General features: G+C 38.6%; 1 protein-coding gene across 2 annotated transcripts; it reads left to right on the top strand.

Annotated features, from left to right (window-relative positions):
- Positions 1–1,037: 1,037 nt before the first annotated feature.
- LOC128702219 (haloacid dehalogenase-like hydrolase domain-containing protein 2) lies at positions 1,038–23,906 on the top strand. Of its 2 annotated transcripts, XM_070102659.1 has the most exons (6): positions 1,038–2,103; positions 2,697–2,900; positions 5,752–6,045; positions 8,168–8,283; positions 16,450–16,550; positions 19,326–23,906. In XM_070102659.1, the coding sequence occupies exons 2-6, from the start codon at positions 2,806–2,808 to the stop codon at positions 19,500–19,502; spliced, it is 783 nt and encodes a 260-aa protein (XP_069958760.1). In that variant the 5' UTR covers positions 1,038–2,103; positions 2,697–2,805; the 3' UTR covers positions 19,503–23,906. The 2 variants fall into 2 exon arrangements, with proteins under 2 accessions (XP_069958760.1, XP_053652367.1); XM_053796392.2 differs by lacking the exon at positions 1,038–2,103 and having other exon boundaries at positions 2,408–2,900.

The following is a 23,906-nucleotide window of genomic DNA, read 5'->3' as shown; positions in this document are numbered from 1 at the left end:
CTCACAATTATATCATATAAATGTTAAACCTAAAACCGAATCTAACTTTATTATTTTTTAAATACACTACCTAACAGAATCACTACCTAACTGAATGCAACAATATGACCTGTCTTTGTAATACTCACTTGTGCTTTATAGTAATCTGTTTACATTAATGTTTTATCACTGATTTCATCATTGCTTAGTTAATCTTAAGTTAATTTTAAGCCAGCCCGTAATGCTATGCATAGTATAAGTGGCTTTGGCATACTGCTCTTACCTGTATTTTTTTGTACCTCTGTATGTGTGCACAAATTGAAAATAAATTGAAATAAATAAAAAACAGTTGTTGTGTGACAGGTGTTGCTTCAGTCATATATCTTCTCACTACAGGTGCTAGAGTTGCAGTTGTGTAGCGCCGCCATCATTTAGAAGCATTTTTATTGGTCAACAGTTGCCATTTATCTTAGAAACGACAACCAATCATGTAGCTGAATTCCACAGCACCTTAAGTTAGAAGAGTATTTATTGGTCAACAGCTGTTACTAGTATTAGAAGAGACAACCAATCATCTTCTTGTTGTAGTGTTGGGGTTGTTAAGGGGCTCTGAGTCTTGTGTCTTATTAAGATAAAGATATTTATTTCTTTGTAAAGGTTACAATGTATAATTACAATTTTGGTTTGCTAAGTACAAAGAAAGCCATTATCTCGCCGGGGTATTTCGGGCAGACTAATCCAAGTACACAGTAACTATTTAAAACTAAACAAGACAACAGTACACAGAAACTACCTAAAACTAGACAAGATAATGGTCGTACTTCCCGGGAACCCGGGGAAAATATGTTGCCCAAATCTGGCTGGGAATTATAAAGGAAATAGTTTCATCCTGGTGACCCCGGGGCCTGGCTGGCAAAGCTCTCGCTCCACACGCTGAGGGCCAAGGTTCGATTCCCGGCGGGGTGGGAACATTTCGACGCGTTCCCTTACACCTGTTGTCCTGTTCACCTAGCAGAAAATAGGTACCTGGGTGTTAGTCAACTGGTGTGGGTCGCATCCTGGGGGACAAGACTGAGGACCCCAATGGAAATAAGACAGACAGTCCTCGATGACGCACTTTCTTGGGTGGCTAACCTTCCTGGGCCCGGTGGCTAAAACTCCCGCTTCACACACGGAGGGCCCGGGTTCGATTCCCGGCGGGTGGAAATTCCGACACGTTTCCTTACACCTGTTGTCCTGTTCACCTAGCAGCAAATAGGTACCTGGGTGTTAGTCGACTGGTGTGGGTCGCATCCTGGGGGACAAGATTAAGGACCCCAATGGAAATAAGTTAGACAGTCCTCGATGACGCACTGACTTTCTTGGGTTATCCTGGGTGGCTAACCCTCCGGGGTTAAAAATCCGAACGAAATCTTATCTTATCTTATCTTATCTGGGTTAAAAATCTGAACGAAATCTTATCTTTTCTGGAGAGAGAAACGGGAACTATAAGGCACCAGTTTAAGTCAGGTCGACTCCCTCGTCTGAACTCGAGCAGTCAGACACCTCTGCTTATTAATACAAATATGAGCAGACTATGAAAACCTACAGATGGACTTGGACAATCTGCAGAATTGGTCTGACAAATGGCTATTAGAATTTAGCCCCAACATATGCAAAGTTATGAAAAACTGGGAAAGGGAAAAGAAGACCGGAAATATTTATTGGCTCGGGGGCAAAGGTTGCATTATTATTATTATAATCAAGGGGAAGCGCTAAACCCGGAGGATTATACAGCAGGCAAAGGTTGCAAAGATCTGTCAAAGAGGACCCCTCAGGGAAGGTTCCTTGATGTTGGTGAGGGGCTCTTGATTTAGGGAATTGGATCTGTGCTCCAGTTCCCCGAATTAAGCCTGAATGCCTTCCACATCCCCCTCCCAGGCGCTGCATAATCCTACGGGTTTAGCGCTTCCCCCTTGATTATAATAATAATAATAATGTCAAAAAGGACCTCAGAGTGAGCACAGTTCTGAGCATTTCATCTGAGGTTCACATTAACTGGATAACGGCCGGCGCAAATTTATTAGGCTAATGTTGTGGAGAAGGGAATTAAAAGATTATATAAAAAGCCTGACTATTGAGTTTGTAAGTTTATTTAGGTATAGGTCCACGTAAGTACAATTATCTTACATGGTAACACATATGTATATTACCTAAGATAACCCCCAAAAAAGTCAGATATTGGAGTCCTTGTAATATTTTAATAAATTTATTTAGGTATAGGTGCACATAAATAGTTACACAAATTATCATACACAGTAACTTGTGCATAAATTACCTAGGATAACTCCCAAAAAAGTAAGAAAGTTACTTATTACCATAGGGGTCTTGATCTCAAGAGTTAATCGAACAAAATCCTAACCTATGAATTTTTTGGGTTATCCTAGATAATTTACATTATGTATGTATGATAATTGTACTTACGCGTATCTGTGCCTAAATACACTTACTTGTTAGCAGTTTAAAGGTATCTAATATAGAATAGTCGATCACCAAAGGACTCAAATGATAAGTCACTGACTTTTTTTGGGTTATCCCAGGTTCTCTACACATATACTGCTATGTATGATAATTTATATAACTGTATTTGTGTATACCAAAATAAACTTACAACAGCTCACACTAGTGACCCATAACTACAAGAATAACATTGTCATTGTTGTGTTGCTCTCCATCAGGAGAAGAAACCTACAAGTAAACTACATATAACCTCAGGAAGACAGTGTCACCATCCACAGACATTTTACTTTATATATTGTCTCCAGCAGTGGTAAATTGCTTTCAGTAATGGCTAAGAAAATCAGGGCTATTTTAGTTGACCTGAGCGGGACGTTACATGTGGATGATACTGTGATACCAGGATCAATTGAGGCATTGAAAAAGTAAGAATTAAGATTATTCTGACTGATTCAGTAAAGATTTTTATTAGATTATCGACAGTTATTTGTCATTTAGTGTTATGGCTGTGTACTTGAATACTATCATTTATAATGGATCAATAAAGTGCTGGTGTTTAGTAACTCCAGGTCCCTCTTAAAGTGGAATTTTTCTATAGGGTGAAGCACTAAATCCGTAGGGATAACATAGCACCTGGGGAATGGGAGACATGTCCAGTTCCCTGGATCTAGAGCCTCTTAACGTCATTAAGGAGTTGCCCTCAAAGGGAAGCCTTCAAGTTTTTTTTTTTTCATAAACTGGTGAAGAATTCTTGATCCAAAGGATTGGAGCTACCCTCTCCTTCCTTGGATCAAATATGATTATGTCCCATTCTCAGCACTGACCTCTACAGAAAAAAAATTGTTAATTTTTTCCTTATTGTGTGTCACTTCAGGAGGTTATAAGGTTAAGTTTGGGTGTGAAATTATTTTTTTTAAATGCTCATTGTATCTATTTGTATTCCTCTATTATCAAAGTTTATACATATAGCATAACCACCCAATTATAATGCTCTGTTGTATTATTATATTAATGGTAAATGATGTTGACAAGTTGATGAATAGGTGTGTGTGTGCAAAATACTGGTATCTCTATTTCTGAAATGTTTTGCGTACTTAGTAGGATTCTTCAGTCAAATACAATATTAGTCACCTCTGTATTTGACAGAAGAAATCTACTGAGTTTGTAAAACATTTAAAAAATAAAGATACCAAAGTGTTGGACAGTCATGCTCCACATAACTACGTTTCATCAATGACAGACTGCATACATAATGGCGATGTAAAGAAACCTACTGTGCTGCCAGTTATATAAAAGTATTATTGTTATTCTAGAGTGTACTCTTTCTACTTATTAAAAAAGTTTGCTATAAAACAGTATGCCATGTTACGCCGGCAGCAGCCTCACACATCTCGTGTTTACTGTCTCTTGATAGCAACATTTTTCCCTTGTCCTTGATTTTATCTCGTGTTATTTTGTTAATCATGGGCCCTGCAGGAGAAGATAAAGAAGATCCCCAAAGAAAATTCATAGTGAAAGGTTTAGCAGAAGCTTTTGCAGACCTCAACAAGCTTCTTAAAAAGTTTGAAAACATGGGCCCCAACACCAAAAGGTTTTCATTAATAGAGAGGAATGTCCATGGTGAATTATCTGCTTTCAGGCAAGTCTATGATGAAAAAAACATACAACATAGCCTAGGTGTGTAGCAGGCTGTGCCATCTACATTTGTGTAAGTACACTCTATGATGTTCACACAACAGCAATGACACATTTCTCAGAGCGTATTTCTGTCGTTATACGATGCATGACTATATATGTCATATTCATCAATCATGTCTGGTGTTTGAGTCATATGATAATCATTAAGCTTTGATTGAAAACCTAAAAAAAATTGTATACAGCCTCTCCTCACTTAGCGACATACTCGTTTACTGACACCTCGGACTTATGATGGGCTCTCTGAGCAGTATTTATACCTTAATAATGCATATTAGAGCTGATTTCCTCTATTCTGTTTATTTCAGTATACAGTACACTACTGTATAAACATTTAAGAATATACCAGAAATGTTATAACTGGATCAAAGGTGACATTAAAATATCAAAGATGGTTGACACAAACCCACTACCATTATAGTATGCTCCTCACTTTGTGAAAAATTTGTTTAACGACATGGTCTTAGGAATGGAACTCCGTCGTTAAGTGGGGACAGGCTGTATTCTAAATAATTTTTAAAATATTTTGCTCTACAATTACTTCTCTGCAGAATTTATCTTTGTAGATGAATGGTTCAGAGAACCGACATGTTGATAAATTAGACACATGTGCAACTCTTGGGTATCTTTATTGAGGAAACGTTTCGCCACACAGTGGCTTCATCAGTCCATTCAAAGGAGAATCTTGAAGAACAGGAGGAGAATGAGGTAATCAGTCCCTCAACCTTGAGTCGATGTGGTCAGTCCATCAATCTTGAATAGAATACGGCATACGTGCTGAGAAGGAGCTTATAAACCGTTGGCAGGAGAGGTGAAGCAGTCATAGGTCGTGTAACATTTGTTCAATGTTAGTAAGTAAGTAAGTAAGTAAGTAAATTTATTCAGGTATACACAATACAGTTACATAGAATTATCATACATAGCAGCATATGTGTAGAGAACCTAGGATAACCCAAAAAAGTCAGACAGAGTAGGTCATGCCCAAGAATTAGGCAAGCGAAGAATTCCCAAGTATTAAGATCCCAAGAAGTTGCAGTGTCTGACAGGTTTGTAGATGAATGGTTCAGAGATTGATGGACTGACCACATCGACTCAAGGTTGAGGGACTGATTACCTCATTCTCCTCCTGTTCTTCAAGATTCTCCTTTGTATGGACTGATGAAGCCACTGTGTGGCGAAACGTTTCCTCAATAAAGATACCCAAGAGTTGCACATGTGTCTAATTTATCAGAATTTATCTTAAAATATATTGAAACTAATCAAAGCAACTGTTAATAAAATAGATTTTATATATCTTATGCTGTTAACCAGCAAAATAACTGCTGTCCAAAAATCATTTACAGGTTAAAATATTATTTGTATATTGATGGACTATGTGAAATTTTATACCTGTAACAAATGTGTTATAAACTTAGTAACCTGAGTAAATATGCACTATAGTGTATGTAGCTAGATGATATTGTAAGGTGGTTGATAAAGACAGTGACTTGATTTGGATTAATAACCCCCATAGGGCTACTGTAGTTAATGTGGAATGAAAGCATAAAAAAAATACTTCATTAATATAAAAATCCATTTCAGATTGCGAGAAACAAGTGCGAAGATTAAGTTTGTAACAAACACTACTAAGGAGTCCAAACGTATCCTTCATGAGCGACTTGCACGCATCGGCTTCAGTATTAATAAAGAGGAAATCTTCACATCTCTGACAGCAGCCAGACATTTAATAGACAAAAGAAGTTTGCGACCATATATGTTGATTGCTGATGCAGCCAAGGAGGAATTTAGTGATATTAACTCTGAGAAGCAAAATGCTGTACTTGTTGGCTTAGCTCCAGAATACTTTGATTATGAACATATGACAAAAGCTTTCAGGTGAGTGAAAAAATAATTAAAACAAATTTCTGAGATCCTTCAAGAAGGGTTTGAACTTTTTAAATGGGCCTTAAGCTGCCACTGTTGCTTGCTACTTTATGGCTCACTGGGGAACAGATTAAGAGAATTAAGGATTTATTTTAAATGGCAACATTAATATCGTATTTGGTACAGTGTTCTGATTTACTGTGTTGAATTTTAGTTCTACAAGTGTGGTGATGTGCAACAGCAGTAGACAATGTACATATACACGCACAGACTTCACGTATATGAAGGCACTATATAAATGTTGGTATTTAGGCAGATTGCTAAAGGAATAACAGGAAAAGTCGGTCGATGGATCTATAATTTCCTCACTAACAGAACACAGAGAGTAGTCGTCAACAGAGTAAAGTCCGAGGCAGCTACGGTGAAAAGCTCTGTTCCACGAGGCACAGTACTCGCTCCCATCTTGTTCCTCATCCTCATATCTGACATAGACAAGGATGTCAGCCACAGCACCGTATCTTCCTTTGCAGATAACACCCGAATCTGCATGACAGTGTCTTCCATTGCAGACACTGCAAGGCTCCAAGTGGACATCAACCAAATCTTTCAGTGGGCTGCAGAAAACAATATGAAGTTCAACGATGAGAAATTTCAATTACTCAGATATGGTAAACACGAGGAAATTAAATCTTCATCATAGTACAAAACAAATTCTGGCCACAAAATAGAGTGAAACACCAACATCAAAGACCTGGGAGTGGTCATGTCGGAGGATCTCACCTTCAAGGACCATAACATTGTATCAATTGCATCTGCTAGAAAAATGACAGGATGGATAATGAGAACCTTCAAAACTAGGGAGGCCAAGCCCATGATGACACTCTTCAGGTCACTTGTTCTATCTAGGCTGGAATATTGCTGCACACTAACAGCACCTTTCAAGGCAGGTGAAATTGCCGACCTAGAAAATGTACAGAGAACCTTCATGGCGCGCATAACGGAGATAAAACACCTCAATTACTGGGAGCGCTTGAGGTTCCTAAACCTGTATTCGCTGGAACGCAGGCGGGAGAGATACATGATTATATACACCTGGAAAATCCTAGAGGGACTAGTACCGAACTTGCACACGAAAATCACTCACTACGAAAGCAAAAGACTTGGCAGACGATGCACCATCCCCCCAATGAAAATCAGGGGTGTCACTAGCACGTTAAGAGACCATACAATAAGTGTCAGGGGCCCGAGACTGTTCAACTGCCTCCCAGCATACATAAGGGGGATTACCAACAGACCCCTGGAAGTCTTCAAGCTGGCACTGGACAAGCACCTAAAGTCGGTTCCTGACCAGCCGGGCTGTGGCTCGTACGTTGGTTTGCGTGCAGCCAGCAGCAACAGCCTGGTTGATCAGGCTCTGATCCACCAGGAGGCCTGGTCACAGACTGGGCCGCGGGGGCGTTGACCCCCAGAACTCTCTCCAGGTAAACTCCAGGTAATGATTTGCAAGTAGTTATATATTATTGTATTTAAGGGGAATTATTATTACTATTATTATAATAAAGTTAAACTTCAAATCCACAGTGCCTTGGAAAAAGCAGTTGATCAGGTTTGATGCAGGAATGGGGAGGACAGATGTAATTTGTTGAAGCAAGAGTCCTTAATCAACATCAAGGAACCTTTCTTGAAGGGTCCTTATATAGTGACAGTCTTTAAACTAACAAAGTACATAACTAGGAGCCACTTACTGGATGTTGCTGTTAATGTCTGGCTTGTGGGATACTTTATCCTGTATATCTGTTGACTTTTATTAATTTATTTGCATTCTTCTAAAACATAGAATATAACTTTTGTTTTAATGAAAAATAAGACACATCAAAGAGGCTGGAATAATTCATAATAAACTCCCAAACTGTAAATAAAATGAGGTGAAATTTTAATTTTCCCCATCCATCATCTGATCTCTTAACATTGTAATGCTCTGAGACATTAAAATGTCCAGTTTTAATTTCCAGTTTGTGGATTTCTTGGGAATTCTGTTTTTTTTTTTTTTCATTCCATTTTTCTTTTGTCTCTCGTTTATCTGAGGTTGATTCTCTTGTTTATGAAAGCTTTCTTCAATGTTTTCTAATTGCAGGATTCTCCTCGAGGGTGCCCCACTCATAGCTATTCACAGAGCCCGCTATTACAAACGCAGTGATGGCCTGGCTCTCGGACCAGGAGCATTTGTAGCTGCACTGGAATATTCAACTGGTAAAAGTCTGCATGTAGTGATTTTTTTTTTTTTTAACAAGTCGGCCATCTCCCACCAAGGGTGACCCAAAAAGAAAATACTTTCATCATCACTCAACACTTTCACCTCACTCACACATAATCACTGTTTTTGCAGAGGTACTCAGGATACAACAGTTTAGAAGCATATACATATAAAGATACACAACATATCCCTCCAAAGTGCCAATATCCCAAACCCCTCCTTTAAGGTGCAGGCATTGCATTTTATGTTTCCAGGATTCAAGTCCGGCTATATAAAATAACCGGTTTCCCTGAATCCCTTCACTAAATATTACCCTGCTCATACTCCAACAGCTCATCAGGTCCCAAATACCATTCGTCTCCATTCACTCCTATCTAACTCGCTCACGCACGCTTGCTGGAAGTCCAAGCCCCTCACCCACAAAACCTCCTTTACCCCCTCCCTCCAACCTTTTCAAGGAAGACCCCTACCCTGCCTTCCTTCCCCTACAGATTTATACGCTCTCCATGTCATTCTACTTTGATCCATTCTCTCTAAATGACCAAACCACCTCAACAACCCCTCTTCAGCCCTCTGACTAATACTTTTATTAACTCCTCACTCTCCTGATTTCCACACTCTGAATTTTCTGCATAATATTTACACCACACATTGGCCTTAGACAGGACATCTCCACTGCCTCCAACCGCCTCCTCGCTGCGGCATTTACAACCCAAGCTTCACACCCACATAAGAGTATTGGTACTACTATACTTTCATACATTCCCTTCTTTGCCTCCATAGATAACATTTTTTGTCTCCACATATACTTCAGTGCACCACTCACCTTTTTACCTTCATCAATTCTATGATTAACCTCATCCTTCATAAATCCATCCACTGACACGTCAACTCCCAAATATCCAAATATCTGAAAACATTCACGTCTTCCATACTCCTCTCCAATTTGATATCCAATTTTTCTTTATCTAAATCATTTGATACCCTCATCACCTTACTCTTTTCTATGTTCACTTTCAACTTTCTACCTTTACACACACTCCCAAATTCGTCCACTAACCTTCGCAATTTTTCTTTAGAATCTCCCATAAGCACAGTATCATCAGCAAAAGTAACTGTTTCAATTCCCATTTTGTATTTGATTCCCCATAATTTAATCCCACCCCCTCTCCCAAACACCCTAGCATTTACTTCTTTTACAACCCCATCTATAAATATACTAAACAACCATGGTGACATTACACATCCCTGTCTAAGACCTACTTTTACCGGGAAGTAGTTTCCCTCTCTTCTGCACACCCTAACCTGAGCCTCACTATCCTCATAAAAACTCTTTACAGCATTTAGTAACTTACTACCTATTCCATATACTTGCGACATCTGCCACATTGCTCCCCTATCCACTCTATGATATGCCTTTTCTAAATCCATAAATGCAATAAAAACTTCCCTACCTTTATCTAAATACTGTTCACATATATGCTTCAATGTAAATACTTGATCTACACATCCCCTACCCGCTCTAAAACTTCCTTGCTCATCCGCAATTCTGCATTCTGTCTTACCTCTAATTCTTGCAATAATAACCCTACCGTACACTTTTCCTGGTATACTCAGTAAACTTATTCCTCTATAAGTTTTACAGTCTCTTTTGTCCCCCTTCCCTTTATATAAAGGAACTATACTTGCTCTCCGCCAATCCCTAGGTACCTTCTCCTCTTTCATACATTTATTAACCCGTAAACGGTCCAAACGTATATATACGTTTTTACCGCTAGTGCCCCAAACGTATATACAGTGGACCCCCGGTTAACGATATTTTTTCACTCCAGAAGTATGTTCAGGTGCCAGTACTGACCGAATTTGTTCCCATAAGAAATATTGTGAAGTAGATTAGTCCATTTCAGACCCCCAAACATACACATACAAACACACTTACTTAAATACACTTACATAATTGGTCGCATTCGGAGGTAATCGTTATGCAGGGGTCCACTGTACGTGTATATGTTTTTACCGCTAGTGCCCCAAACGTATATATACGTTTTATTTGTCACACATTCAACATTGCCATGATAAGCCTGAGTCGCCTAGACATGAGAATGGGTGTGTGCACTCACTGTGTGCCATATTAAAATAATTGGGGATGCCTGGGTACCATATGCTCTTTTTTCCTATTAAAAAAAAAAACGATTTTTTTTTCTCAAAAAAGTTGGGGCACTACGGTAGAGAATGTATATATACGTTTGGACCGTTTATGGGTTAAACAAAAATACCAACTACTCCAACACTATATCCCCTCCTGCTTTTAACATTTCTGTCATGATCCCATCAGTTCCAGCTGCTTTACCCCCTTTCATTCTATGTAATGCCTCACGCACCTCCCCCCACACTCACATCCTGCTCTTCTTCACTCCTAAAAGATGGTATACTAAAAGATGGTATACCTCCCTGGCCAGTGCATGAAATTACCGCCTCCCTTTCTTCGTCGAGATTTAAAAGTTCCTCAAAATATTCTCGCCATCTACCCAATACCTCCATCTCCCCATCTACTAACCCCCCTACTCTGTTTTTAACTGACAAATCCATTCGTTCCCTAGGCTTTCTTAACTTGTTTAACTCACTCCAAAATTTTTTCTTATTTTCATTAAAATTTCTTGACTGTGCCTCTCCCACTCTATCATCTGCTCTCCTTTTGCACTCTCTCACCACTCTCTTCACCTTCCTTTTACTCTCCATATACTCTACTCTTCTTATAACACTTCTGCTTTGTAAAAACCTCTCATAAGCTACCTTTTTCACTTTTATCACACCCTTTACTTCATCATTCCACCAATCACTCCTCTTTCCTCCTGCACCCATCCTCCTATAACCACAAACTTCTGCCCCACATTCTAATACTGCATTACTCATGAAATCGTAATGACACGATTGCAAACAAACCATACCAGTTTTGAGACTCTCTGATCGCGGGTTCTATCCCCGCCCATGGTATGGTTTTTTTTAATACTGCATTTTTAAAACTATTCCAACCCTCTTCAACCCCCTCACTACTCATACTTGCACCAGCCCACCTTTCTGACAATGGTTGCTTATATTTCACCTGAACTTCCTCCTCCCTTAGTTTATACACTTTCACCTCCCTCTTACCTGTTGTTGCCATTTTCCTCTTGTCCCATCTACCTCTTACTCTAACTGTAGCTACAACTAGATAATGATCCGATATATCAGTTGCCCCTCTATAAACATGTACATTATGGAGCCTACCCATCAACCATTTATCCACCAATACATAACAAACTACTTTCTTTATGTGCTATATCATACCTTGTATATTTATTTATTCTCTTTTTCATAAAATATGTATTACTTATTACCAAACCTCTTTCTACACTTAGCTCAATTAAAGGCTCCCCTTTTCATTTACCCCTGGCACCCCAAATTTACCTACTACTCCCTCCACAACATTTTTGCTCACTTTAGCATTGAAATCCCCAACCACAAGTACTCTCACACTTGGTTCAAAACTCCCCATGCATTCACTCAACATTTCTCAAAATCTCTCTCTCTCCTCTACACTTCTCTCTTCTCCAGGTGCATATATGCTTACTATAACCCACTTTTCACATCCAACCTTTATTTTACTCCACATAATCCTTGAATTAATAAATTTATAGTCCTTCTTTTCCTGCCATAGCTTATCCTTCAACATTTCCATTTGGTCCTTAGAGGAGTAAGGAATGTATGGAACTATAGTTCAGAAATAGTGGTTGAACTCATTGATTTTACATCATTCAAGGGGGTGCTATGTTGCTGGTGAAAGTTTTTTTTATTTTTTTATTACTATAATCATAACTAAGTGCTAAACCCACAAGGGTCTTTTGACTTGAAGAATTGGAGCTACATAGGTTTTTGGCATAAATATTTTATGAAGATCAGATTTTCCCATGCTGTGCTGTATAAAGGCATGAAACAAAATATTTTAATTGTTTTAAAGATATTTTAAATTCATTATATTTGTACATGCTCCCTTCTTGTGCATATTTTTTAAGACACCAACCCTCTCCCAGTAAGACAGAGTGACCTGAAAAGAGAAACATTAGCCCCTTAATAATAATAATACATATCTTTATTTACTACAAGTACATGTACAAGTGAGTGTAAAACGAAGCCTGTGATTGTTTTTACATGATGGTAGGATTGCTGATGTCTTTTGTCTGTCTCATAAATATGCAAGATTACAGGCATGTCTTGCTACTTCTACTTACACTTAGGTCACACTACACATAAATGTACACATTTATTTATACACACTCATCTGAGTTTTCTTTGATTTTATCTTAATAGTTCTTGGTCTTATTAATTTTCCTTTTATATCCATGGGGAAGTGGAATAAGAATCTTTCCTCCGTAAGCCATGCGTGTTGTAAAAGTCAACTAAAATGCCGGGAACAATGGGCTAGTAACCCCTTTTCCTGTAAAGATTACTAAAAAGAATAAGAAGAAGAAAATTGTCAAAGTGGGAAGTCTGAATGTGCGTGGATGTTGTGCAGATGATAAGAAAGAGATGATTGTGGATGTTATGAATGAGAAGAAGCTGGATGTCCTGGCTTTAAGTGAAACAAAGCTGAAGGGGGTGGGAGAGTTTCAGTGGAGAGGAATAAATGGGATTAGGTCAGGGGTTTCAAATAGAGTTAGAGCTAAAGAAGGAGTAGCAATAATGTTGAAGGATAAGCTATGGCAGGAAAAGAGGGACTATAAATGTATTAATTCAAGGATTATGTGGAGTAAAATAAAGATTGGATGTGAAAAGTGGGTTATAATAAGCGTGTATGCACCTGGAGAAGAGAGAAGTGTAGAGGAGAGAGAGAGATTTTGGGAAATGTTGAGTGAATGCGTGGGGAGTTTTGAATCAAGTGTGAGAGTAATGGTGGTTGGGGATTTCAATGCTAAAGTGGGTAAAAATGTTATGGAAGGAGTAGTAGGTAAATTTGGGGTGCCAGGGGTAAATGTAAATGGGGAGCCTTAAATTGAGCTATGTGTAGAAAGAAATTTGGTAATAAGTAATACATATTTTATGAAAAAGAGGATAAATAAATATACAAGGTATGATGTAGCACGTAATGAAAGTAGTTTATTAGATTATGTATTGGTGGATAAAAGGTTGATGGGTAGGCTCCAGGATGTACATGTTTATAGAGGGGGAACTGATATATCGGATCATTATTTAGTTGTAGCTACAGTTAGAGTAAGAGGTAGATGGGAAAAGAGGAAGGTGGCAACAACAAGTAAGAGGGAGGTGAAAGTGTATAAACTAAGGGAGGAGGAAGTTCGGGTGAGATATAAGCGACTATTGGCAGAAAGGTGGGCTAGTGCAAAGATGAGTAGTGGGGGGGTTGAAGAGGGTTGGAATAGTTTTAAAAATGCAGTATTAGAATGTGGGGCAGAAGTTTGTGGTTATAGGAGGGTGGGGGCAGGAGGAAAGAGGAGTGAGTGGTGGAATGATGAAGTAAAGGGTGTGATAAAAGAGAAAAAGGTAGCTTATGAGAGGTTTTTACAAAGCAGAAGTGTTATAAGAAGAGCAGAGTATATGGAGAGTAAAAGAAAGGTAAAGAGAGTGGTGAGAGAGTGCAAAAGGAGAGCAGATGATAGAGTGGGAGAGGCACTGTCAAGAAATTTTAATGAAAATAAGAAAAAATTTTGGAGTGAGTTAAACAAGTTAAGAAAGCCTAGGGAAAATATGGATTTGTCAGTTAAAAACAGAGTAGGGGAGTTAGTAGATGGGGAGATGGAGGTATTGGGAAGATGGCGAGAATATTTTGAGGAACTTTTAAATGTTAAGGAAGAAACAGAGGCAGTAATTTCATGCACTGGTCAGGGAGGTATACCATCTTTTAGGAGTGAAGAAGAGCAGAATGTAAGTGTGGGGGAGGTACGTGAGGCATTACGTAAAATGAAAGGGGGTAAAGCAGCTGGAACTGATGGGATCATGACAGAAATGTTAAAAGCAGGGGGGGATATAGTGTTGGAGTGGTTGGTACTTTTGTTTAATAAATGTATGAAAGAGGGGAAGGTACCTAGGGATTGGCAGAGAGCATGTATAGTCCCTTTATATAAAGGGAAAGGGGACAAAAGAGACTGTAAAAATTATAGAGGAATAAGCTTACTGAGTATACCAGGAAAAGTGTACGGTAGGGTTATAATTGAAAGAATTAGAGGTAAGACAGAATGTAGGATTGCGGATGAGCAAGGAGGTTTTAGAGTGGGTAGGGGATGTGTAGATCAGGTGTTTACATTGAAGCATATATATGAACAGTATTTAGATAAAGATAGGGAAGTTTTTATTGCATTTATGGATTTAGAAAAGGCATATGATAGAGTGGATAGAGGAGCAATGTGGCAGATGTTGCAAGTATATGGAATAGGTGGTAAGTTATTAAATGCTGTAAAGAGTTTTTATGAGGATAGTGAGGCTCAGGTTAGGGTGTGTAGAAGAGAGGGAGACTACTTCCCGGTAAAAGTAGGTCTTAGACAGGGATGTGTAATGTCACCATGGTTGTTTAATATATTTATAGATGGGGTTGTTAAGGAAGTAAATGCTAGGGTGTTTGGGAGAGGGGTGGGATTAAATTATGGGGAATCAAATTCAAAATGGGAATTGACACAGTTACTTTTTGCTGATGATACTGTGCTTATGGGAGATTCTAAAGAAAAATTGCAAAGGTTAGTGGATGAGTTTGGGAATGTGTGTAAAGGTAGAAAGTTGAAAGTGAACATAGAAAAGAGTAAGGTGATGAGGGTGTCAAATGATTTAGATAAAGAAAAATTGGATATCAAATTGGGGAGGAGGAGTATGGAAGAAGTGAATGTTTTCAGATACTTGGGAGTTGACGTGTCGGCGGATGGATTTATGAAGGATGAGGTTAATCATAGAATTGATGAGGGAAAAAAGGTGAGTGGTGCGTTGAGGTATATGTGGAGTCAAAAAACGTTATCTATGGAGGCAAAGAAGGGAATGTATGAAAGTATAGTAGTACCAACACTCTTATATGGGTGTGAAGCTTGGGTGGTAAATGCAGTAGCGAGGAGACGGTTGGAGGCAGTGGAGATGTCCTGTTTAAGGGCAATGTGTGGTGTAAATATTATGCAGAAAATTCAGAGTGTGGAAATTAGGAGAAGGTGTGGAGTTAATAAAAGTATTAGTCAGAGGGCAGAAGAGGGGTTGTTGAGGTGGTTTGGTCATTTAGAGAGAATGGATCAAAGTAGAATGACATGGAAAGCATATAAATCTATAGGGGAAGGAAGGCGGGGTAGGGGTCGTCCTCGAAAGGGTTGGAGAGAGGGGGTAAAGGAGGTTTTGTGGGTAAGGGGCTTGGACTTCCAGCAAGCGTGCGTGAGCGTGTTAGATAGGAGTGAATGGAGACGAATGGTACTTGGGACCTGACAATCTGTTGGAGTGTGCGCAGGGTAATATTTAGTGAAGGGATTCAGGGAAACCGGTTATTTTCATATATTCGGACTTGAGTCCTGGAAATGGGAAGTACAATGCCTGCACTTTAAAGGAGGGGTTTGGGATATTGGCAGTTTGGAGGGATATGTTGTGTATCTTTATATGTGTATGCTTCTAGACTGTTGTATTCTGAGCACCTCTGCAAAAACAGTGATAATGTGCGAGTGTGGTGAAAGTGTTGAATGATGATGAAAGTATTTTCTTTTTGGGGATTTTCTTTCTTTTTTGGGTCACCCTGCCTCGGTGGGAGACGGCCGACTTGTTGAAAAAAAAAAAAAAAAAAAAAAAAACATGTACATGGTATACAGGCCTAGCTGACATCAATGACACACCACTATATAGAAAGCCCCTTGTTATGCAGAGCATTTTGGGCAAATTAGGTCAGTTTTGTTCCAGGATGCGACCCACAACAGTCGACTAACTCCCAGGTACCCATTTTACTGATGGGTGAACAGGGACAGGGACAGCAGGTAGCTCCCAGCATTTTAGTCACCTCTTACAACACTCATGGCTTACAGACAAAGGATCCTTTTCCACTGCCCCATGGAGTATTCTTATGCTTATACTTATTAATTCTTTAAAAGTACTATGTTCTTCAATTCTAATCTGTTTTAACTGAGGTTGTGTACACTGGTAACATATTGTTTTCACAGGTTGTAAGTCAGAAGCTGTAGGTAAACCAGAAGCTTCATTCTTCCACTCTGCTCTGGAGGATTTGGGCTGCAGTGCCACAGAGGCAGTCATGATCGGAGATGTTAGTATGATGTTGTATACTTTATGTAGTCAGAGAATTTCCAGTTAAATTTTTTTGTAAAATTGCTTCTAAATCATCATCAGCAGTGAATGACATACACAGAGATTGTATGCACAAATAACATGCACATACGAGAAAGAAACTTATGATGATATTTTGGTCCGACTTGACTCAATAACTGTGAGTGGTTAATAATTCGAGTTAGACCAAAACACCGTACGAGTTTCTTTCTCCTGTTTGTAGGTTAATTGTGTATTGTTTCAGTGTTAATTGTGTATTGTTTAAGTCACGGTTTTGTGCTTTTATATTCTTTACAGAGATTGTATATTAACCCGTAAACGGTCCAAATGTATACAGTGTATATACGTTTTTACCGCTAGTGCCCCAAATGTATATATATGTTTTATTGGTCATACATTTATCATTGCCACAATAAGCCTGAGTCACCTAGACATGAGAGAATGGGTGTGCGCACTCACTGTGCGTCATATTAAAATAATTGGGGATGCCTGGGTACCATATGCTCTTTTTTCCTATTAAAAACAAACGATTTTTTTTTTTTTCAAAAAAGTTGGGGCACTACGGTAGGTAACGTATATATATGTTTGGACCGTTTACGGGTTAAATTGATATTTCAACTAAATATGTGAACATGCATCTTTTAGTTAATTGAAGCTATAATGTATTGTTAGTTGCCAAAGTAGTATAGCTGTATTTTAGAAAATGTTATTTAGTGAATTAACCAGCATGAATTTTGATAAAACTTTTCATTAATGGTTATGAGATGGTGTCAAGGAGCTTGAGCTTACTATCTACCAATGCATACATATGTATTAGTGTGTACACTCAAGTGTTGTTGCAGTGTCTTGCTTCAGAGGCAATCAACAGCCTGATAGGACAGGGACTGCCACAATTAGCCTCATTTAGATTATGCTGCACAGTTCTGGTCACCATATTACAGAATGGATATAAATGAACTAGAAAACGTACAAAAGAGGATGACAAAGTTGATTCCGTGTATCAGAAATCTTCCCTATGAGGATAGACTGAGGGCCCTGAATCTGCACTCTCTAGAAAGGTATAGAATTAGGGATGATATGATTGAGGTGTATGAATGGAAAACAGGAATAAATAAAGGGAATGTAAATACAGTGGACCCCCGGTATTCGATATTAATCCGTTCCTGAGAGCTCATCGAATACCGATAATATCGAAAACCGAATCAATTTTCCTCATAAGAAATAATGGAAATCAAATTAATCCATGTAAGACACCCAAAAGTATGAAAAAAAGAAATTTTTACTACATGAAATATTAAGTTTAATGCAATAGAATAATTACAATAACAATAAAATAATTGACACTTACCTTTAATGAAGATCTGGTGATGATTGATGGGATGGGAGGAGGGGAGAGTGTGGATGGTGTTAGTGTTTAGAAGGAATCCCCTTCCATTAGAACTTGAGGTAGCAAGTCCTTTTCCGGGGTTACTTCCCTTCTTCTTTTAATGCCACTAGGACCAGCTTGAGTCACTGGACCTCTGTCGCACAACAAATCTGTCCATAGAGCTCTGTACCTCCCGTTCCTTTACGATTTGTCTAAAATGGGCCACAACATTGTCATTGTAATAGTCACCAGCACAGCTTACAATAGCTGTGTTAGGGTGATTTTCATCCATAAAGGTTTGCACTTCAAGCCACTGTGCACACATTTCCTTAATCTTTGAAGTAGGCACAATGGATTCCACAACAGGCATAGGTTCTCAGGGTTAGCCCCAAACCCTTCAAAATCTTTCTTAATTTCCATACTAATTCTCACCCTTTTTACCACAGGGTTGGCACTAGAAGCTTTCTTGGGACCCATGGTGACTTATTTTGCAGAAACAAGCACCAAACACAGTGATAATATGGATAATATAGAATGTACCGAATGTATCCTTAGATGCGCGCGCACTGGCTGGCTTGTAAACACTTGCACACACGGGGTAGTTCAGGCCACACGTGGACAGGTCTCATACGAATCGTATCGAATACCGGGTTTTCAATCGAATACCGAGGAAATTTTTTTGCGATATAATGCATCGAATACTGGATTTATCGAATACCGATGTCATCGAATACCGGGGGTCCACTGTAGCTTGCTCAAAATATCTAGCCAAGACAGGACTCGCAGCAATGGTTTGAAGTTGGAAAAATTCAGATTCAGAATTGGAGTTGTGGATGAGTGGAACAAACTCCCGAGTACCGTCATAGAAGCTAAGATGTTGTGTAGTTTTAAAAATAGGTTGGATAAATATATGAGTGGGTATAGGTGGGTGTTAGCTGGACCTGACTAGCTTGTGCTAATAGGTCTGATGCCATGCTCCTGCTCTAAGTGGATGTGACCTGACCTGACTAGGTGGGTCATTGGTTGAAGCCAGGGGGTGACTTGGACATGCCTTGTATGGGCCAGTGGGCCTGCTGCAGTGTTCCTTCTTTCTTATGTTCTTAACACAATTAAAAAAAATTATGACATAGGTAACATTGCTGAGTGACGTAAAGTCAGACGTAATGTTTGCTGAACTGAAATTTATTCTAGAACAGTGGCGTAAAGGCAAATTCGACGTAGGCCAAAATGACGTAAAGTGGAGTATGACTGTATGCAGCTTTCTCTCATTATATGCATACTAAATAACCCACATGGGTTTAGCACTTCTTTTTGAATATAATAAAATGAAAATTATAGTTTCATGTACTGTTCAGAAAGATAATAGTATTCTTGCTGTCTTTGTTGCAGGATGCTCGAGATGATGTATGTGGAGCGATGAATGCTGGTCTTCATGGCATTCTGGTCAAGACTGGCAAGTATAGACCAGGGGATGAATCTACTGTAAACCCAAAACCATCATATGTTGCTGAAAATTTTGCTCAGGCTGTGGATCATATACTCAGTACCTGGCTAATTTCAGAATAGCAGTTTTCTAGATTCTTCATTGTTTATTTGAACTTAATAAGATTAAAAAATATATCAACATACAGGTGCCCCTCAACTTACGAAGGGGTTACATTCTGGCAAACCAATTGTAAGTCGAAAATATCATGTCGAATATGAATATTATATGCTTAATAAACAAGTGAATAACTACTGTCACTGAATAAGTAAATAAACAAATAATTACTGCAACTAACTAAATACCAGTATTGAAAAGTAAATAAATGAATACAAATTATGGACTTGCTGCCTTAATATTGGGTAATTATCTTCAGTTTCATCAGTCCATCACCCTTGAATTTGTAGATTTGAGGTTGTCAGGGTGATGGACTGATCACATCGTCTTTACATCTCTACTGCTCCTGCCTACTTTCTGTACTCAACTGAAGAAGCCTACTGTGTAGGCGAAACATTTCAGAAGAAAGTTGCCTAACTGTTTCTCATGTGTCTTACCTTCCAGAGTACTGTATTTTCCAGCATAAAGGCACACAACAAGGCCAAAGGCCTTGAAGACTGCCAGGGGTCTTGAAGACAGTCAAGAGTCTTGAAGACAGCCTTGGCTTTTCAAAATAACTAGGGATGTTTAAGTTAACTGGGGTCTTTCAGAGGGCTAATTACCTTTCTTACTTTATGCTAAAGTGTAACTCAAAACCTACCCTTCACCCTGACCTTGAGTATATAAGGCGCAGAGTAATTTTCCAAGACATTTGTGTGTATGTGGAAAAAAAACATGCCTCGTGTAGGAAAATACGGTAATTGCAAAAGTCGAAATATCATAAGGCGAATTATTGTAAGTTGAGGAGCACCTGTATATTGCATATTATGTATAAACACAGATAATTCTTTATAGGGTTTTATAGTCACTATGCATAAAAGTAAAATTTATAATACTGTCCACTCCTGTTTAATCTTTCATTGTTGTATTATCAGTTTGTACGTTCTTACCAAATAAAGATTATGACAGCTAGCAATATTGTTAATGTTATTACTTTGAGTTATCTTAGAATTTATTATCTTTCAAAAATAAGTCATGTTGTATGTATACTGTATATTGTATCATTGTTAATGCTCTGATTTTACCCAGAAGATTAATTGTAATGTCAGATCATTTGATATTAAAGCATCTTTTTCCCCGACACTAAAAAGAAAATTCTTGAATGGAGGCATCTTAATAAACAAATTTTATTTTTTGTGTGCAGTATGAAAAATGTAGTTTACATGTAATACAATATTGTTAAGCACAAAAGAAGCCACTGGCATGCTGTGCATGTCAAGTGAAGGGCTATGTTTATGTAGGCTATGTTCATGTAGACCCAGGTTTCTGCTCTCCAAGTTTAGTCTGCTATGGAGCTGTGGCCAATCAGTAAGCCAGATGCTCTTTTGGTGAGTGAATAGAGGTTAAACAGAAGGGATGGTGCACGATCAGTTGAAGCAGCCAGATGTTCATGCATCTCCATTGCAATCTACTGCAGTGCATGTGTTTACTACTGAACCCCTCAACGAAGGTTCCTTGATGTTGGCGAGGGGCTCTTGAGCTAAGGAACTGGACCTATGCTCCAATTCCTTGAATCAAGCCTGAATGCCTTCCATTTCCCAAGGCACTGTATGACCCTTATGCTTTAGTGCTTCCCCATGAATGTAATAATAATAATATTTACTACTGAAACTCAAGTTTTAGCTTCATGGCTTACTAGCTTCTGTAAATTGTGAGGTGAAGTAGAGTTGGGTGAATGGGGCAGCACCTAACCTGCTGGCAGTGTTTGTGCAGCAGTGTGCTTGCCTAGAGTCATTATATGTGAAGACAATGTAATAATATTTTCTAATTAACTGACTATGGGAAAAGAGGAGACACAATAACCCCATGTAAGATTATAAGAGCCATAACAAATAGATATGGAAGACTTGACAGATACATGGAGAGCAAGAGGCATCCTTGTAAACTAAGAAAGAAGTTTTTAATTTTTTTTATTAACCCGTAAATGGTCCAAGCAGATTTACGTTCACATGTGTAGTGCTACAAAAGTAGATCTAAGTTTTTTTTACATATTTTCAAATATAACAAAAAAAAAGATCAAAGTTTTTTACACATTTTCAAATGTAGAAAAACAAAAAGAAGATCTACTTTTTTTACATACTTTCAAATGTTGAAAAAACGTATATATACGTTTGGACCGTTTACGGGTTAACACATCAGCCGTTTCCCACCAAGGCAGGGTGGCCTAAAAAAGAAAAACTTTCATCATTCACTCCATCACTGTCTTGCCAGAGGCATGCTTACACTACAGTTATAAAACTGCAATGTTAACACCTCTCCTTCAGAGTGCCAACACTGTACTTTCCATCCCCAGGTAGTGTTGAAACAATACTAGAAAGGTCATCAACACTACAGACCACTACCCAACCTTTCTCATAACTAATCTGGGCAAACTGCCAGCAGTAACAGCCTGGTTGATCAGGCTCTGATCCACCAGGAGGCCTGGTCACAGACTGGGCCGCAGGGGCGTTGACCCCCGGAACTCTCTCCAGGTAAACATTACTAAAGTAACCTTCAGACTACATAACGAGACAGCAGTTAACAACTTTATAGCAGCTATGAATAACATTGACTGGCAAAATGAGCTCGAAACATATACAGATATGAATGAATGTATAAATAATTTTCTAAAAAAAGTCCTAAGCCTCTATAACAAACATTGCCCCCCAAAAATTAGACAGATCACAGCAAAGAGACTGAATAATCCCTGGCTAACACCAAGCATCCTCAAATCCATTAACACAAAGCACAAATATGAAAAACAGTATAGAATGGGTCAAATAACTAGAGAACAGTCTAAACGTTACTCGTCAGCACTTACCAGCCTGATAAGAAGTTCTAAAAAATTGTATTATGAAAATAGATTACATAACATCAAAGGTGATATAAAAAAACTGAAAAACTCTATCTGAAATTCTTGGAACTAAAAAGTTATCCAAAAACAAAATAATCAAACTAACAAAATTAGATGAACCCTTACTCACACCTACTGAAACAGTGAACAAACTCAATGTTTTCTTCTCCACCATAGGAAAAAATCTAGCGAACAAAATACCAAGCGCAAACACCCGTCCATCAGACTACCTCATAGGTACCTACCCAAATACGCTATTCCTAGCTCCAACCAACCCCATAGAAGTTACGCTCATCATAAACACCCTTAAAAACAAGGCAGGAGACATAAACAACTTGCCTGCTTTTATGTACAAAAAAACTTCTCAAGTACATGTATTGTCACTAATTATTGCAACGCTCTTTAACAAATCCATTGAATCATCTACCTTCCCACCAATCCTCAAAATAGCAAGGGTCACTCCGATCCACAAAGGAGGTGTCCAAGCTGACTTGAATAACTATAGACCAATATCTAACTTACCACTGCTCTCTAAAATCTTTGAAAAATTAATTCATAGACGGATCTATTCCTACCTCGTCTCACACAACATATTAAACCCTTGTCAGTTTGGATTCAGGAATAATAAAAGCACAAATGATGCTATCATACACATGCTAGAACTAATATATACAGCACTTGAAAAAAAAGTCCCGCTGGGCATTTTCATTGATTTACGTAAAGCTTTTGATATAGTCGACCATGAACTGCTGTACTCCAAATTAATACACTATGGTATCAGAGGCCACTCCCTCAACTACCTAAAATCATACCTTAGTAACAGAACTCAATATGTGTATGCAAATGATGCACTCTTCCACCCAACCAATCACAGTAGGAGTCCCACAAGGAAGTGTCCTTGGACCACTCCTCTCTCATCTACATCAATGATCTACCGAATGCATCACAGCTACTCAAACCCATATTATTTGCAGATGACACTACATGTCTTTTCCCACCTAAACACAGTCATACTAGCAAACACAGTCAATGCCGAATTACAGAAAATATCTGCCTGGACGATGACTAACAAACTTACCCTGAACACTGATAAAACCTATTTCATTCAGTTTGGAAACAAAGCTGCAAATGATCCAATTAACATAACGCTAAATGGATCATCAGTCACAAGACTCACAGAGGAAAAATTCCTAGGTATCCACCTTGACAGCAGCCTTAAGTTCCGGACACACATACAACAAATCACCAAGAAAATCTCCAAGACTGTAGACATACTATCAAAGATAAGGTACTAAGTTCCACAATCAGCTCTCCTGGCACTGTACCATTCACTCATATACCCTTATCTTACATATGGAATTTGTGCATGGGGATCAACAATATCCAATCACCTAAAACCCCTAATAACCCAGCAAATTGCAGCAGTAAGAATGATAACAAATTCCCACTCCCGCCAGCATACTCCACCAATTTTCAAAAGTCTGAATCTGCTCACCAT

This window comes from Cherax quadricarinatus, chromosome 83, assembly GCF_038502225.1.
Source record: "Cherax quadricarinatus isolate ZL_2023a chromosome 83, ASM3850222v1, whole genome shotgun sequence".
NCBI lineage: Eukaryota > Metazoa > Arthropoda > Malacostraca > Decapoda > Parastacidae > Cherax > Cherax quadricarinatus.
The sequence above is the reverse complement of the archived record's forward strand: the minus strand, read 5'-3'. Positions and strand labels throughout refer to the sequence as shown.